The following is a 19,101-nucleotide window of genomic DNA, read 5'->3' as shown; positions in this document are numbered from 1 at the left end:
TCTGGGAAATGTAAAATTGTGGAAAGAGAGAAAAAAAATCAGAGATTGCCCATACATTTATGAGACAGGATGAATATGTGGATGAGCGAGATTTCTCCGGAAAGAAAAATATTCTGTATGACCTGACAGTGATAAATAGATGTCACCATACATTTACCAGAGCCCAAAAGATACACAACACAGCAGGAACTCTAAAGCAAACCATGGACTTTGTTTGAAAATTATGTGTCAGTGCTGGTTTATCATTTGCAACTAATATACAAACAGGTGGAGAGAGTTTGAGAAGAGTTAAAGGAACCCTCTGTATTTTGCTCTCAATTTTGATAAACCTAAATTTTGAACCTAAAGATGTTTTAAAAATAATTTCAGAGCCAGTGAGATGGCTCAGCAGGTAAGGGCATCAACTGCCAACCTAAAGACCTGAATTTAATCACTGGGACCCTATATGGTAGAAAGAAAGAACTGACTCCCATAAGCCATTCTTTAACCTCCACATATGCATGGTGACACACACAAATAAAATGTAATAAGCTTAAAATGAATAAGTAAATAATCATTGAAAATTTGCTAGGAAATGGCTTAATATATGATATCCTATTCTGAGCCATTTTTCCTTGAAATGTGGTATTTTTCAGTATGTAAATTTAAGTATCACTCTGTTTCTAAAATGTTCTGTATAATTGTTTTTAAATATGTGTTTTTATTCTATTATTTTTATTTTCTTCTATGCCACCTGATCTATTTTAGGTTTCTTTGACCAATTCTCTGTCTACCAATTGTGTTTGGCTATTGCCTTCCATATACATTTTAAAGATTTAATTTTCATTTTAGAGCAGAAATCAAATTTTTATTTAATTCATTAATAAGGGAACTGTTAAGTTTTTACATGTATCTCAAAAACAAACACACAATTTAGAATTCTGAAGTAAAGACTGGATAGATGGCTCCATAGTTAAGAGGACTGACTTTTCTTCCAGAGGACCTGGGTTCTGGTTCTATTCCCAGCCCCCACATGACCACTCACAACCTTAGTAAGTCCAGTCCCAGGAGATCTAAAACTGTCTTCTGGCCTCTGCAAGCATCAGGCACCCAAGTGGTATACAAACACACATGCAGACAACCACCATAAACGTACAATTAATTAAATTATTTTAAATAAAGTTATGAATAAATGTAAAAATATTCAGTGTTCAGTTTTTCTCCCCATGTCAGAACACTCCTTATTCTTTAGACAATATTAACTCACATTAATGAATTTCCTATGACTTGTTGAGTTAAAAATAACTCAGAAGCCATTTAAGTAGAGATATCTTTGAAGGGTACATTAGATAAGGCACTTGGTAATTTCTCTTTCCTCCTTCACAGTCTTTCATAAGTTTTCTTGGCTAGTGTCTCATTCACTACTTTCATCTATGATCCTGAGAATCCTAGGGAAATTGTACTCTTGATCATAAACCACGCTAATTTTACTAGGTTTGCACTGATTACTTACATAGACACAGCAAAATTGGTATATTAACCAAACAGACATCTTTACTGGGCATAATAACACATACCTTTACTTCAAACACTCTGGAGGCAGAGGCAGGTAGATCCTGTGATCTGCAGGACAGCCAGGGCTATATAGTGAGACACTGTCTCAAAATCAAACAAACAAACAAATAGAGCTCCAATTTACATTGTAGTTTAGAGCTATATAGTACTAAACAACTACTAAGGCCACTTCTGAATAGAAGAGCTTATAGGCAATCTCAGGATAGATTCCTGACACCCTCTTACAAGCTATTACAAAACTAGGTAATGAACTCCAAGAAATATTGTCAGATGTCACATGTCATGTGTACGAATTTGGGGAAGTCATCTTTCTCGAGAACATATGAATTTACCAAGCATTTTGAAAGTAAACTTACTCTCTCTTTTAAGAGCCTATAAGTCAGCTCAATTCCCTGGGATACTTTTGTGAACGCTTGCTTTATGAAGTTACCACAAATTCTACCATATTCCCTAAATGGAACCTATCATAACCGTCATGGAGGATTACATATATATCATTTTAATTATGATTCTCTAGGCAAGGCCTTAACTGTGCACTCAGGTTTTTCATTAATATCCTAGTTGGAAAAACAAGGCACTTACAGAGCAATACAAATAACTATATTGTCATGAAAAGTAGGAATACTATCCTAGCTAGTTTATTGTCAACTTGATACGAATTAGAGTTATCTGTCAGGGACCAGCTTTACATCACAGGGTACATCACAGGGTAAACTGATGCAGGCAGCAAGGGTAGCATTGGCACTCAGGGCCCAAACACTTTTCTTTGGGCAATTTAACCCTTTCTATCTCTGGGACCAGAAGAAGCTGATGACTTCTGGTGATTTAACTTTTTCTTGCTATTCCAGACTGCCAAAAGCAGCTGCCTTCTGGCAGTTAACTCTTGTAGCAGGCAAAAAGTAACTTAGGTACTTGGGTTCTTTTCTCTTTGGCTGAGGCTTCTCACTGGCCAGGTAAGAGGCTTAGAATTTCTTAACTCTCTATGAGGCAGAGAGCATTAAAGAAGAGAAAAGAAAAGAAGAGAAAAGAAAAAGAAATGGAAAGAAAAGAAGGAAGAAAGTTACACATAGACACATACCTTTCCCCCTTCACAGACCTCTTTCTAGTACGCTGTCCTCTACACACACCAGCACAGGAGCAAACTTCATTTTTTTTTCCATGAGAAAGAGAAATGCATACTTATTTTTCATTATTGTACATAATATGATTTTAACTATTTATTGCTGTGATTGGGGGAGAGAATTAGTTTTATTTTGTTTTGCTTTTTTTCTTTGAAATAGACTCAATATATATCCAAGGCTGCCCTTTCAATTTGTTATCTTCTTGCTTCTTGAGTGCTGGAATTACAGGCATAAACTAACAACCCCTTGGTTTATATTTAACCTTTACTCAGAATTTCAAGTGCAAACGAAAATTTGAAGACTGCAGTTTCCACAAACACACAGGCATAGCTGACGAGCAGAGATTGTGAACATGTGTGTCATACTTTTTATCATTGTAAGCCCCCTACCCTGTGCTTTTCTCACTTTGTAGGGTCTCACTTTGTAGCTTTTGCTGGCCTCAGACTTCTGATCTTTTTATTATTTAATTATTTTTTAACTTATTCACTTTACATCCCGTTCACTTCCCCCTCCCTGTCACTCCCTCCCACAATCCTTCCCCCATCCTCCCTCCCCTTCTCCTCTGAGAGTATAGAGGACTCCCAAGGGTATTCCCATCCTGGTACATCAAGTCTCTGAGGCTAAGCACATCCTCTCCCACTGAAGCCAGACAATATCTCACAGACAGGCAACAGATTTGGTATAGCCCCTGCTCCAATTGTTCAGGACCCATGTGAAGACCAAGCTGCACATCTGCTACTTATGTGCCAGGAGGCCTAGGTCTAGCCTGTGTATGCTCTTTGGTTAGTGCTTCAGTCTCTGAGATCCTCGAGAGTCTAGATTAATTGACTCTTCTTGAGTCTTCCTGAGGAGTTCCTATCCCCTTTGGGACCAGCAGTCCTTCTTCTTGTTCTTCCATTAGAGCCCCCAGGCTCCACCCAATGTTTGGCTGTGGGTCTCTGCATCTGTCTGAGTCATCTGTTGGGTGGAGCCTCTCAGAGGACAGCCATGCTAGACTCCTGTCTGCAGGAATAATAGAGTATCATTAATAGTGTCAGGGACTGGTACTTGTCCATGGGATAGGTCTCAAGTTAGGCCACTTACCTCCTTCCATAGACCTACAATATCTATTTTGTTTCCCCTTCTGAGAAAGATTCAACCATTTCTCTTGTATCTCCGTGTTATTTGGCTTTCTTGGGTCTGTTGATTATAGCATGGTTATCCTGTACTTTCTGACTAATACCCACTTGTTAGGCTGTATGCCTGCCTCACCGCTGGGATGTGGAGTGCCAGCAGCATGTCTGTTGCTCAGGGAAGGAAGAACACAATCCTGGAGTGAGAAACAGCAGGGGCTGGGACATATGCTGCAGTTTTCTATTTCCTGTGTGCCCAGATGCCACTGGGAACCTCAAGGACTTGAGAATGATGCTTCTCAGACTCCTGCAGCAAGGAGTTGGGAGCAAGGGTCCTCCAGTCTTGGCTGTGAGAATGGAGGGGCTGGAAAAGAGGCATTTTCCAGGAGATTTAGGAGTAGCTTTTTATGACAAAGTTCCCCCACTCCCACCCCATAGTGATCCTTGATAACAGAGAGGGTCCTTGCTTGTACAAACAGTTTTATTGTTATGGTTAATAGGAATGCATATGTCTTACTCAGGGTGAACCAGGATGTTCAAGAAGGGAAGCTCATTGGCTAAACACTCTGGGCCTATTTAAATACCTCATTAGAGGAGATCTCTAGGTTTTTATGCTACCTGATGGGTTGTTATAGTCCTCTCAATGGGGTGTCATGGTTACATGTTCCAGGACAGGTAGACCCTGGCTGGAAGCTGGTTCTGATGCCTGCTCTTCTCAATTATGAAAATTCCCTGGGGTTTTTGAACTTGCTTCCAGCTTACCAGGTCATCTGTCTGATGGCATGGTCCATTTGCTCCACATCTACTTATAAATGAGTACATACCATACATGTCATTTTGGGTCTGGGTAACCTCACTCAGTTCCATCCATTTTCCTGCAAAATTGATTATCTCTTTGTTTTTAATAGCTGAATAGTATTCCATTGTGTATAAGTACTACATTTTCTTTATCCATTCTTCAGTTGAGGGACATATATGTTGTTTCTAGTTTCTGCCTATTATAAATAAATACTTGAAAAAATTCATCTCTTGGGTTCTGTTTTCTAACACTCTATCATTTACATCTCTCTTTTTCTATATGTCTTGTATTAGTAGACTGTGAATCAGACCACCTGGGAGTATAGCTCTCACTCACAGTAGTTGGTTGGATTTCTATGAGCAGATTTTTAACCTTTTAACCTTAATTTGCCCAACCTGGCCCAAACTTTCATTCTTTCTGCTTCAGCCTCCTGAGTGTTGGGATCGCAGGTGTGTACCTGACTCTTGGTCTTATTTTCTGTATTGGAGAGTGGAGGAAACACTCTGCCCTGGATATATATTGGATAATCTCTCTAAAGAGATTGTAAAAGTGGGGCTGTTTCTATATACCTTGACTTTGAATGTGTCATAGATAACTGACCAATCTACCATTCCTAAGATATGTCCATCTAATTCCAACAGGAACACAGAAGGTAAACTGAAATGGATAAATGAACTGTGGTACACCTTTGCAAGGAAATACTATTCAATGCTAAGCTGATATTAAATGTATTTGCTAAGTTAAAAATTGCCAGACTATATCTATATGGATTATATGGATATAATCACATTTTTTGACATCCTGGAATAAATAAAAATATAGGAACCAAAAATAATTTTAGTTATGGTCAGAGGTTTTAAATGAGATGAAATCACTAGAAATGGCAGTATAAGAAGTAAACTAGGACAAAGGGGTGTTTGTAGGAGCTGTGTTAGTATACATATATGTTTACATATGGATATATTATTAAAATCCATGTAACTATATACCATAAAGAGTAATTTCACTGTATACAATATAAAAATAAATCAAATAGTGGAGGGAACTACAGATAGAATTCACACTGTGATAAATGAATCTGACTATATAAAAAATTAACTGCATAAACATACTGAAGGGGCTTAGGAAAGAAAGCTGACTTAAATAGCTTTGAAAAATACTGTTTTGACTTGGACACAAGGTCAAGGACAAAAATAGTATGCACAATACTGTGTTCTAGTTAAGAACTTTGATTTTCATTGGTATATTGGTTAGCAATTATATACATTCTTTGCATGAATAGTCATTTCTACTATAGCATGGCACATGTGTTACTAAAAATGATTCTACCATGCAAATGTGTGTGAATATACATGAGAACTTAAAGACATAACAACCAATAAAAATATAGTTTTAGTATATGTTAAGTGACTAAAACACAATCAATGCTACAATAAATATGCCGTTTTGGCTTGAAATAGACCTGACAGCTGCTTGTGGAAGACAATATCAAAAGGATTGCAGCTTGTGAAATATGAAGTAGTGGAGGGAAGAGTGTCTGAATTTGAGGGGAAGTTGTAGCAATAGGCAGAGACAGGTCAGGTATAGCTCATAACACATGCAGTGCACTGAGATGGCTGATACAAATTTGAGTTGTGCACTTCCATGTGTTTTATAAGTTCCTATACAGCATAGTACAGCTAGGTGTAGTTCTCTGCATTCATCTACTACTTTACATAGAAATTGGAATGTAAGCAAACATTTAATTTACATTTTATATGTGTAAATGTTCCCTGATATACCAATCATGTTAGAGCAAATTGAAACTTTCAAGTATGTTATTCATATATCTGTATGCATATGCATAAGCACACAGGCACACTGATAATGTGGTTTTCATTTATCTGTGCTTTATTTTCATTAATGTTGGGAAAAGTAAGTGGTTTGGTATGGTTAGTAGATACAAGCCATTATACAAAATTAATTCTATTACTCTATTCTAGCAAAATATGATTGAAAAACTTTTAAAATATCACTTTAAGTAGAATCAAAACCCATTAAATATAAAAAAATAAAACAATAAGGAAAGATATAGAAGACCTCTATACATACATGCTTAAAACACTGGAAATTTTTAAAGACACTGGCTGGGGGCGGGGGTGGTCAAAATCAGTGAAGGCATGTAATGAGAGAAGGTAAAAAGGTGAGCTAGTATGAAATAAGAAACAAAAAAGGAAGGTTAGCCTCATTTTATAAGAACCTACTAAAACAGTAACTAATCTAGCCCCTTCAGGATAAGAATTCGTTCACTTCTATGAAAAACAGCTTGATCCATTTTGAGTTAATTTTTGTATATGGCATCAAATACAAATCCAATTTCATTCTTTAACATGTAATTATCTACTAGTCACAGAAGAGTTTTGTTTCAAAGACTAGTTATTCTCTATGAATAGTCATATATCACATGTGAGCAGTTAGTTTGCTATAGATACATGTCTGCATTTCTGGATTATCAGTTATATCTCACTGATGATAGGTCTGTCCTAATGGCAGTACCATAATATCCATCTTTTTGTTCCTTTAGTAAGCTTTGTAATCAGGAAGTTTTAGCCACTCAATTTTTATATTCTTTCAAGATTATTTTGATTAGTCTATGTCAGTTGACTTTCCATATAAACTCTTCACTCAGTTTGGAATTTTGGGGAGGGGATGTTTCAAGACAGAGTTTTTTGTGTAGCCTTGGCTGTCCCATATACCAGGCTGGCCTGGAACTCAGAGATCCACCTGCCTCTGTCTCCCAATGCTAGGATTAAAGGCGTGCGCCACCACCTTCTGGCTTTTTTTTTTTTTTTAAATTTTGTAAGTATTGGCATCTTAACAGTGTTAAATCATTTAATTCATGAACGTGGGATATTTTATCATTTCATTATATTTTTATTTCAATGGTATTTTTGTATAAGTCATGTATCAATAGAGTATTCACTGATAAAATCAGGGTATTTAACATTTCTGTCTCTGTATTACTTTGTTTAGAGATTTCAGGCTCTTCTCTTCTGGTTATTAATATATGATTGATATATAGGATAATAATGAACAATAGTTACCTCACTGTGCTGTTGAACACCAGAACTACTAGTTCTAGTGTTGCTACTTTTATCTAACTATATTTGAGAGGAACAGAAAATAACCTTTTTAGATAGTTGTGAATATAAATTTTTCATACAATACTAAAATTCAGTTGATAGTTATTTTAACTGCCTATGATATGGAAATTAAAACAACATGTTGTAGTTTTCATGCAATAGCATTAAAATCCAGTGTCTGATACTCTAAATAGATCTTTTACTAATGATTTATCAATACTATACATTGTCATTTTGAAAGTTAATTCCCTAATTATGAAAATTGTCCAAACGTTGGCATATTAATTTATCTAATAAAATACTTTTATTTGTTATATAGTAAAATTTTAGCAAGTAATATTGGTGTTAATATAATTAATCTCAGAAAAAAGCTTTAAATAAATAGAAGGGAAAGGACGAAAGGAGAAGAGAGGGAGAAAAGGCTAATATACAAAATTACCTTTGTGTTCTGCATAGACATATAACAAAACATAAAGGAATTTATCTGTAGATGTTTTCTAATTCTCCATATACCTCATTATAGATAATATAATATAATGTAAGTATGCAAAAGTCTAGAAAACTAAATTATTTCTGCTTCTAAACATTTTCAGAAAGGGGACACTATTGTGTAGCAGTTTCCTCTAGGATTAAAACTTTCCATCTTGAAAGAAAGCTCATTAAAACACAGAATGTTAAAGGAAATGCAACAATTAGATATTTAAGATAGGATATGTATTCAAAGGCAAGTAAACAACAGGATACCCTGAGCTGGTGGGTCGCTAAGACTCGGATGCTTGTAGGGAGGTCAAACAACAGGATGCTCTAAAGGAAAGGAAAACATGCCTGCTGTAGGGGAACTCTTTATGCTCAGGAAGTAAATAACTCAGTAGCTTCAGAAAGTCCCTGAAACTGACCAAATGTACTAGGTCCTTCTTTCCCCGTGCATAAGTAAGCAGTAAGAACTGTTTAGAGACACTCAAGCTGAGCTGCATGGAAGATCAGCAAGCTGCCTAGAAGATGCTCAAAACAACCAAGTCTCCCAAGATTACAGGTGTGGATCACCGTAGCATACACCACCATGTCATGGTACTGTATCCAGCTATTTCAAATATTCATTCAACGAATGGCAGATAGAACTCAAGTATGGTGTGTAGCATCTGAACGAATATTCTTTTCATGATGAGGACCAAGACACATTATTGACTGACTAAATGAAACAAATTTGGAAACTCTTTTGCTCAATAAAACTATTGTTAGTTCGTGCAGCATTGTGTTTTCTGTTTAATTCAGCCATGACAGTGAGTGCCCACTCAAAAGATGCAGGGATGCTCATTAGGACCTTAGCAATAGCGCCAGAACATTTTCAGGCCAGTTACAAGTATCACAGCTGAAGTTTCAGAATATGTAGGAAATGCTAGTAAATCTGTTACAGGGTAGTAAAATTAGTGACGTACTATAGATATAAAGGTGTTGAAGGTCTATCAATAGAGACTGGCATGGCCTTTAAATTGTAAGTGAAATTAATTTTCCCTTATGGGAAAACCTGTCCAGTTAGGATAGGAGAGAGTATTAATATTGAAGTAACAGAAAATGTTACACTTTATCTTTTCTTTAGGAGACTTCTCAGGTGATGACTGTGGGGTAATGCTTCTGCTCTATGAATTTGAAGTTAAAACCAAAACGAATGATCCATCACTGGACCGCTTTCTGAATTCAGTTTGGAAGATGCCTGGTTTAGAAAGCAGAACACTTGAAACAATGGCATGTAAGTACTCTATTTGTACCTCTGTAAGGCCAGTGCCCATTTAGATCCTACTGTTTTCTGTCTTCCGACCTTGAGATGGTTTTCCTTGTAGTATATTGTTTCTCCATTTCTGATGCATTCTTAAACTATTTTGAATTAAAATCATTTATATAGTTATCCTTTTCACTATATAAGATTGTAATCTCATTAGGATCATGAACAATAATTACTTACATATATTATACTAATAAATCTTAGTGAAAACATTGCTCATAATAGGTACTCAAATACAGTATATGTAGAATTTAATTAGGTAATGACATGATAGAGGAAGCTCAAACTTTAGAAAGTTGGTTTTATGTAGGTAGCTAAAATTGATAGTTACTTTGATGATCAAAGATGACTCAGCCTTAGTAATTTACTAAAATGTATGGAGACATTTGGAAATTTTTTGAAAGTTTCTCTCTCTTTCTCTCTCTCTCTCTCTCTCTCTCTCTCTCTCTCTTTCTCTCTCTCTCTCTCTCTCTCTCTCTGTGTGTGTGTGTGTGTGTGTGTGTGTGTTTACATATGTGAAGGTTAGCTGGAAACTTGTAGGAGGCAGTTCGCATTGTAGCATATAGGCCCCAGGTTATATGGTTATCAGGTTAGGTAGCAAGTACCTTTTTATACACTGAGCTACCTCACTAGCCCCTAGAAATTTGGAAATATTTTAATACAAGTGTCATTTTCAAAATTCTTTAAGCATTTCTATAGGACTTATTGGCCTCAAAGTCATTTGGGGACTATACTGCCAGAAATGCCAGAAATGACCTGATAATCTTCCCCTTTGCCTGTTACTTTCCACAAGAGCTTAAGCATGATTAGTAAAGGTATTAGGTAGCTTCCAGTACTCTACAGTTACCTTGGGTTTTCAAGAAGTGGACCAATGAAGCATACTCTATGACTACCACTCCTTATAGAATGGAACTGCTCTACAGGCTTCTTAACCACATTTGGAAGTCTTAGACACTTCTAAGACACCATAAGGCAGTAATGTCTTATTATTACGAAAAATAGCCTTTCTATTTTTCGTATCTGGCAGCAGCAGTAACAACAACAAAACCAGTATATTGCAGATTGTTGTCTAGCTTTGATTAGCATCCTTTTATTGATCTGCTTCTATTTCTTTCTTAGCTTGCCTTTCCTTCATCATGGTTCATAAGATAGGAACTGTGTACATAGTTACAGAAACGGTAGCTTTTTGGTCACTGATCATTGAAGAATGAATGTAACCTGAAAGTCCTACAGTGGTACTCTGCCTGGAAATAAGAGAGTCTTTCTGAAAACTTCTGTGGAGTCATCATTTTATAAAATTTGGTGTGTGTGTGTGTGTGTGTGTGTATGTGTGAGAGAGAGAATTGTTTTGTTCCATTAGAGAATGCATGCTATAGTCCTGCATGAAAACTATAATGAATAAGATAACGTGGCATTCAGAACCTTTTCCCTTCTCTTATAGTACTAGCTATGGATAAGCCTGCATGCTATCCTACTATTGCACAGAAGGCCTTGAGAAAGCTTTTATCGATCTACAAAAAAAGAGAGACAGCTAATGTTTTGAAATACAGGTTAGTAAATAAAATTTGACACCTAAATTAAGTTTTATGGAAGCCAAAAAATAAAAACAAAAACAAAACAAAACAAACAAGCAAAACCATCTAGTCAGTGTCCAATAAGTCACCCACTATAATCAACTGGGCCAACATAGAAGATTATAGGGAAACTATCCTGTAAACTTCTCTCTAGTGAAAATTGTATTAGACACTGGAGAATATTAAGCAAGATTAAGGAATCTACTGTTCCCAGGGGAGAAAAAGAAGGGTATATTCTGGTTTCCTTTATTTGTCTAGTCATATAATAAAATAGTACCTATGTATCTCCCTTCTTTCATATCATTTACTAGATATCCCAAATGATCATAAATTGGTAGCTACCACTCGACTTCAACATTTTTCCTAAATTTTCTTCTGTTTTTTTTTTTCCCTAGTACTTTTAAGTATCAATAATGTTATGTGGTTTTGTTTTTTTAGGAAAAATTCAGTGCAGTCTTTCTGTTCTGAAAGTGAGATTTTCATTTTTTGTCAGTTTAAATCCAATTTTAATTCCTTTGTCCCCTTGAAGAGTTAGCATGATTGTTTAAGTGCCCACAAATTGAATCAGCTCATAAAATATGAAAATGGCGTAATTGGGCTGGCAAAATGGTTCAGCAGATGAAGGTACCTGCTGCCAAATATGATGATCTGAGTTCAATCTCCAGAACCCACATAGTGGAAGGAGAAAACCAACTCTGGAGAGTTGTCCCCCAACCTCTGCCCAAATATGTGCATGTGAGCACACACATAAAAATAATGATAATTAAACAACTCCTCCATGAGAGAGATGAAGTTGCCTAAAAAGACAACCAATCACAAGTATCAAAGGAAGGACTCATGAAGCCTTTTACATCTTCAAAACTCCAAGGTTAGAAGCAAGATCAAAATGGAGGAAGGAGCAGAACTGCTGCAAAGTTGTTCTCATCTCAGCAGTGTGAGATGAAACTCAGAGTTGACTGTCTTAGCTAGGCCAGTGATTTCTTTCCTTATGGATGACTTTTTTTTTTTATTTTTCAGTGTATGCCTGCACAACTTGATTGACCTTCTGGTGTCAGGTGACCTATGGAATATATCACTGTATCCCCTAAAAGAAGTTTGGAGCCACTTTAAAAGTACTCTGAGCCTCATTAGTAAAACTGTAAGTCAAAGAGCAATAGTTACCTTGCAGACAATTTAAGGGACTGAAGTGTCTTGTATAGTTGAATTCATATAGAATGATACTTTCTGATAGGCGTTTTATGGTAAATTCACATTACAGTGTAGATATTCACTTAAAAGTATCTCCGAGTTTATAGAATGTAAATAGTTAATAGTAGGAATTTTCTAGTATAAGTTTGCTAAGGTTTGGGTCAGAATAACAAGACTACTATTCATCTTGAATTGTTTTATATTTTTGGAGCCTGATATAATTCTTTCCCCTATGATTATATTAATTTTATGAAAGGCTTATTACTATTCTTACTGTATCTCAGAGGCAGGTGATAAAATAGAAGGAACAAGAATCTATTTTGGTCCCTTTCAATTGTTTGTTTGTTTTCAGTGAAGATTCTTTTGGTTCCTGCCTTCTTTCCTGCCCTTTAAAGTCCATCTATGTTACCACTTTACCAGTATTTCATTCTTTTTGCTGAAAAAATTCTATACCACATTTTGTCTATTCATTAGTTGTTAAGCATTTATGTTATCTATTTTTAACCACTATGAATGATACTTCTATGACCATTTGTATATAGTTGTTTCTGTTTCTGTAATTAATGTGTGTGTGTGTGTGTGTGTGTGTGTGTATAGATAGATAGAGAGGGAGGGAGAGGGAAGAAGGGAGGAGGAGAGGGAAGAGGGAGAGGCAGGCCCTACTATATTACTATATAACTCTGGCTGGCCTGGAAGTCATTATATATACCTGGGTAAACTTGAACTCACAGAGATCTGCCTGATACTGCATCCCAAATCCTGGGATTATAGGTGTGCATCACTAAGCCTGGCTGTAGTATATGTGTTTAATTTTCTTTCTTTCTTTTTTTTTTAAGCCTACAGCACCCGGTATTGTATTTAATTTTCTTAAATGGATATGTACAAGTAGAATTGTAGGGTCACCTGCTAGCTCTGTGGTTAGCTTTGTAAAGAGTTGCCCCCTGTTTTCCAAAATTGCAACACCACTTTATGTCCTGGTTTAGTTATTTTTCTATTCCTGGGATGATTACCAAGGAAACTTACAGAAGAGTTTATAGTTTGAGAGGCAGGGGAGCAGGAAGTCAAGATAGTCTCAATCACAAACACAAAGCAGAAAAAAAAGTAAACTGGAACTTTGAGAGTTCAAAACCTACCACCAGGGATGTCCTTCCTCTAGCAAGCCTGTAGTACTGCCCTAAACAGTACCACTAACTGGAAAATCTCTAAGCCTGTGGAAGATAATTTCCTTCAAGCCATCCTATATTCCCACTATGTACAGATGCTGATTTCTCTATTCTACACCAGCATTGTTATTGTCCATGGTTTTATTATAACCATCTTAGTAACTATGCAGTGGCAACTTCTGAGGTTTGAGATTAGTAGTTTCTTTATAGCTAATGGTGTGTTAATTATATTTTTATTGACTATTTTTATTTCTTTCCTGGAAAAATGTCTATTTGGTTTTCCCACTTTTTAAAAATTGGGTTGTCTTTTAATTGAGTTATAAGAGTTCTTTATATATTCTGGATAAGGACCTTTATTTGTAAATATTTTGTTTAAATCTTTTCCTTTTCCCCAATGTAGTCATTTGAAAAGAAAAGTATTAATGAAGTCTAATTTATCAAGCATCCCACTTTTATAGATATTATACTTTTATAAGTATTGTACTTTTATAGGTAGTGTTTTTGTAAAGAAAAAATTCTTTGCTCAATTCAAGTTTACAGATATCTTCTTTTATGTATTCTTGAAGTTTTATATTTCTATCTTTTGAATATAGGTCTATGATACATTTTAAATTAATTTTTGTATATGGTATAAAGTAAGAGTTTAAGTGACTTCTTATGTACTTTTGCATATGGGTACTTTTCTGTTGAGTTTCCTCGCTTGTAAAATGCTCTGTTCTGAGTCTACCACATTGTACATATTTGGGTCAATATAAATAGTATCTGTGTTATAAACTTATTCATGAATACGTAAGATGTTAACTGCTTTTTTATGAGAACCATAGAACAGGAGAGTAAGATTGCTTGCTTAAAATCATGCAAAAAGTCATTACTTACATCCATGATGATATCTAAGTATATTGGTTTGGGATGTGGCTTAGTTTGTATAGTGCTTGCTGAGGGTTCTGTCTCCAACATCACATAGCCAGATGTGGTGTCACACATTTGTAATCTAGTACCTGGAAGCATCAGAAATTCATGGTCATCCTTGGCTACATAGTGATTTTGAGATCATGAAACTCTGTCTCAAAAGCAAGCAGGTAAAGAAAACCAACAACAAAATCTAAGAATCTTGGCAGTTCTTTATATACAGTATTTGTAAATCACAATATAAGATAGTAAGTAGGATGCCAATCTGATACAAGCTATCAGTGAGTAACGAAATCTAGAATTTTCCTGGAACAACTTAATTCTGGCCTATATGAATTTAAATATGAAAAATTTCAGCACTGAACAATTTGGTTTTTCTTTTGCCACCTTTAACCTTTTAGGAAGAAGGGGAAATTCCATTTCTAAGCCAGAACCTACATTTGAAACTTCCACTGTATTTTATATGCAAACTAAAAATCAGACTTATTGTAACTCCTCACTGATCAATATCTATACCCTCTGTGAGGCCACAGCTTCTCTGAGGAACTTGGTTTTGCCATTTTTATCCATCACACTACAGTTCTAATCCCCATCACTCTTCTGTTACAGAGCCTACTGATTTCTAATTTTCTGATGAGTTTCCTGTCCAGTATTGCCCATACCTGAAACATGATCGTATGCTTAGCTTTTTATACAGAAAATAATTTAGTGACACTATTAGCTCTTTATCTTGTATATGTTGCTTCTTTTCTTTTTGATTGAATGTGCTATGTATCTGCTTTATTTCAAATGCTCAGGAGAAAAGTCTCCTTTTATCATTTTTTCAAATTTTATTAAGTCAATAACCTTTATCAACTACCTTCATACACTGGTAAAATGTCTATTACACAAATATAAAGCCTTGGCCTCATACACCATGCTTTACAGTTAGCATTCATGCTTTACTTTTATATCTATTATCTCACTGTGATTCTATAGACAGTACCACTGTTACTTATCTTGGATTTACAATTGAAGACATTTTTAAAATTCAAAAAGTCAGGCTACTAGTTTAGCTAAAAATCATCTGTGGTTAACAAATGGTCCCTTGTATAGTCTCTGGTAAGAGCCTGCTTCCTCATAGATAAGATAATTTCTTTCTGTAACTTCAAATAGCTAAAAAAGAAAAGGATTGCTGGGCAATGGTGGCATATGCCTTTAATTCCAGCACTTGGGAGGCAGAGGCAGGTGGATTTCTGAGTTCAAGGCCAGCCTGGTCTACAGAGTGAGTTCCAGGACAGCCAGGGCTATACAGAGAAACGTAGTCTTGAAGCCCCCACACACACACAAAAAAAAGATCTCACTAAGATCTTTATAATATATAATGGCATTAACCCTATTTGTGAGGACCACCCTTATTACCTAATCACTTCCTGATGATGCAAACTCTTAATATTGCAATTTGAAGGTTAGGATTTTAACATGTGACTTTAGAGGTTACATAAACATTCATTCAAGTATCCCTTTATTAGTGGAGTCATTCTATCAGTGCATCTTTACCAGTTTTTAGTAGGAAATCTCAGGTTAAATGAGAGGCATAAGCTGATATTCAGAGCTAGTGGCAATGAAAGAGCCCAGTGGGAAAGGGATCACATGCTTAAGTAGGCATTTCTATGTACTCTATAATAGGTTTTCTAGTATTCTAGGTTCATTTTTAAGAGTTAGGTTGTTTAGGTTGCCTCTTAATTAAATTATTATTTTGAAATAATTATAGTTATAATCTTGTACGCTCTTTATACAGCTTTCCACAATGATAATACCTTATAAAATAATATCACAATATCACAGTTAAAAGCCAGGCATGTTAGCACACACTCAAAATCTCATTACACAGGACACAGAGGCATGAAAGTTAGGAATTGAAGGTCATACTCTACTACACAGAGAGTTTGAGTCAAGCATGAACTACATAAAAATACCTGCCTCAAAAATGTAAAAAAGAAAACGAAAACAAAATCACAACCAAAATGTTGACATTATTTCAAGCAACAGAGGGAACCTCTCTACCACCACAGAGATATTTCTTGTTGCCCTTTTATCCCTCCCACTTCTCTCTTAGTCCCAGCTTTAAAAATAGCCAGCTACTAAAATATTGCCAAATTCTCTAATTTTGTCATTCTAAGAATATTATCCAAATGGAATCATATAGTGTGTATGGAGCCTTAGAATAGTACAGTACATAACCTTCTGAAATTGCCATTTTCCACTTGTCATAATTCTTTAGCAATTGATGAAGTGATTATGTTTCACAACAGGATAGATATTATATGACTTCACTTATGTGAAGTACCAAGAGTGGTAAAGTTGAGAAATATGAAAAATAGAGTGTCGGTGGTTGCTAGGGATGGAGCCTATCTAATTTGAGTTTTTAAAGATTAAAGCAGTTTGGTAGGCAATAGGGTAGTGCTCCTAGTAGCACAGCAGTGTGAATGTCAACTGTTCACTTAAAAGCAGTAAGATAGGAAATTGTGTGCTGTGCTTTTCCACTATCTTAAGAAGCCATCGAAAAAATTTTAGCAGATATTATAGCATTTGTGCCATCTCAGAAGTATCGAGTGTTTATCTTTTTGTTGTTCAGTGTAAATATTCTAAGTTCTTAGTTTAGTGAGTAATCCCTCTTACTGAAATCTAGACATTTGTATGTCATGTTGATATCTTGAATCTCATCCAGCCTTCTGTTTTAGCTGGCTTTCTCTAACACCACTGTGCAGGGGGAGAAACTTGACCTTGGAACTTCCAGGTAAAAGCTTGGCACTATCACTCATACACACTTAAACATAAAACATTTTTTTTTCAGCTTAGCCTCTATTGATACTTGAGGTTGAGAACCCCTCATTACTGGTCTGAACTCTAGAGAGAAGAGAATTTTCTTGGGGGTTTTTGTCTATATCTGATTTGGGTCTCTAAGTATCAAGCCTGGTGATATATAAAGCAAAAGAAACCTCAGGGAACCCACAAATCCTTGGTCCCGGTGTTCCTAGCTAGTCTTCCTTCTTTCCAAATTCCAGAGCCTTCTTAGGTTTGTTTTATGTATATGTCCAGGAATTTAATCATAATTCCTAGGAGAAATGGGACTACATTTTTTTCCACCTAATGGAAAGGACTTTTGCTAATTAATTTTTAAAACTATACTGAAATATAAAGATAATGATGAGGAAAAGCCTACTATTAAAATATAAATGTAGTCTTTTATAGCTGGTATCAAAGTCAGATATAACCAAGATAGTGCTTTTTATAAACTTTGTATTACTTTTTTGATTTATTTATTGTTAGGGTATACATGTGTGTGCCATGGTGTGCATGAGCCATGCTACATGTGGAGGTCAGAAGATAACTTCTAGGAATCAATTATCTCTTTCCACTATGTGGAATCCCGGGATCAAACTCATGTCGTCAGACTTTGTTAGAGGCAAGTGCCTTTATCACCTGACCCATCTCAGCCTCAGATCACACACTGAGAAGCAAAATCCCAAAGAAAGTATTTCATTGGGTAAATAACTTTAGCATTCTTTGTAGAAGAAAGGAATGTTCTTTTTTCTAGTGCACATAGGGAGAATGAAAATTTCCTAGAATGTATCAATGGCAAATAGCTTTTTGGTTGAAGTGGGACTTGTGTCCATCTCCTTTTTCTACTGTTAGAACTTTTTCTAGTTTCAACCTATGCAGGTCCTATGCATGCTATAGGACTGTGAGGTTTTTATGTGCATCAGTCCTGTTGTGTCTGGAAGGCATTTCCTTGGAGTCATCTACCCCCTCTGGCTCCTTCACTCTTTCCACCTCTTCTGTGGGTTTCCATGTTAATTACCATCTACTACAAAAAGTAGCTTGTGTGGTGAATGAATCACTGATCTGTGGGCATAGGAGTCATTGTACGTAATCCTATATTTCTTTAGCAGAATAATAGTAGATTTTCCCCTAAAACCCATGACCTATATCTTGTCTCAGGTTGTTGGTCACTTCAATATGAGATATGAACACTTATCTCATGGAATGTGCTTTAAATCCAATCAAAAAGTGACAGGTCACTTCCATAACATTTGTGCCACTGTTGCACCAGTATATGTCGTAAGTAAGATACCATTGTAGGTCAAAGGGTTTATAGATGGGTGACACCGATAATGTCTTTTCTTCTCCAGTAGCATGCAGAGTACCTTCTAGCATATGAATGCTAGTCAATAAGAGTGAAGCTTCTAGCTGGGCAACAGTTGATTTCTCTATGTGTAATGACAGAAGTAAGTGGTATCTTTAGCAATCAGGCCTTATCATCAGGTTATGTAGAGTAACCAATAGCCTTGACAATAGCCTACAGTGTTTGTAGAGGTCTATAAGGCCCCCGTGGCCAATGACTGAACAACATGTAACTCATTCCTGGTACTAACAGTTTTAGTTGCTGGCATAAAATGTCTAGTTGGGGCCTTGTCTACCCCATTCTATGGTGACTACATTTAAATTCCTTTCACATATGTATATATTTTAGGAAGCTTCTATAGTAATTGATATCCATATGGCTTTTCAAAGAGGCTTTCAAGTGTTAGCTTTCCCTTCCTATATTCCATTCTTTACTCTTCCCTCCCGTACCCCTCCGCATTTCATCCTCCTATTCTACTTTCTGGTTTAATATTTACAGTGCTATATTCTCTGTTCCTTCCCTTTTTTTAATAGTGCAGAATTCTTTTCTTATTACATATTTTCTTTATTTACATGTCAAATGATATCCCCTTTCCCAGTTTCCCCTCCAGA

At 35.9% G+C, this 19,101-nt stretch overlaps 1 protein-coding gene across 1 annotated transcript in view; it reads left to right on the top strand.

Moving 5' to 3' along the window:
• Window positions 1–19,101, top strand: part of Tex11 (testis expressed 11) — a 219,480-nt gene that overhangs the window by 187,295 nt on the left and 13,084 nt on the right. The window contains exons 25-27 of the mRNA XM_031368858.1: window positions 9,306–9,455; window positions 10,930–11,038; window positions 12,080–12,200. Coding sequence (XP_031224718.1) covers window positions 9,306–9,455; window positions 10,930–11,038; window positions 12,080–12,200 — 380 coding nt within the window. The remainder of the gene's footprint in view (window positions 1–9,305; window positions 9,456–10,929; window positions 11,039–12,079; window positions 12,201–19,101) is intronic.

Source organism: Mastomys coucha, chromosome X (genome assembly GCF_008632895.1).
Source record: "Mastomys coucha isolate ucsf_1 chromosome X, UCSF_Mcou_1, whole genome shotgun sequence".
In the NCBI taxonomy this organism is placed as follows: Eukaryota; Metazoa; Chordata; class Mammalia; order Rodentia; family Muridae; genus Mastomys; species Mastomys coucha.
This window is presented reverse-complemented; position numbering and strand designations above follow the sequence as displayed.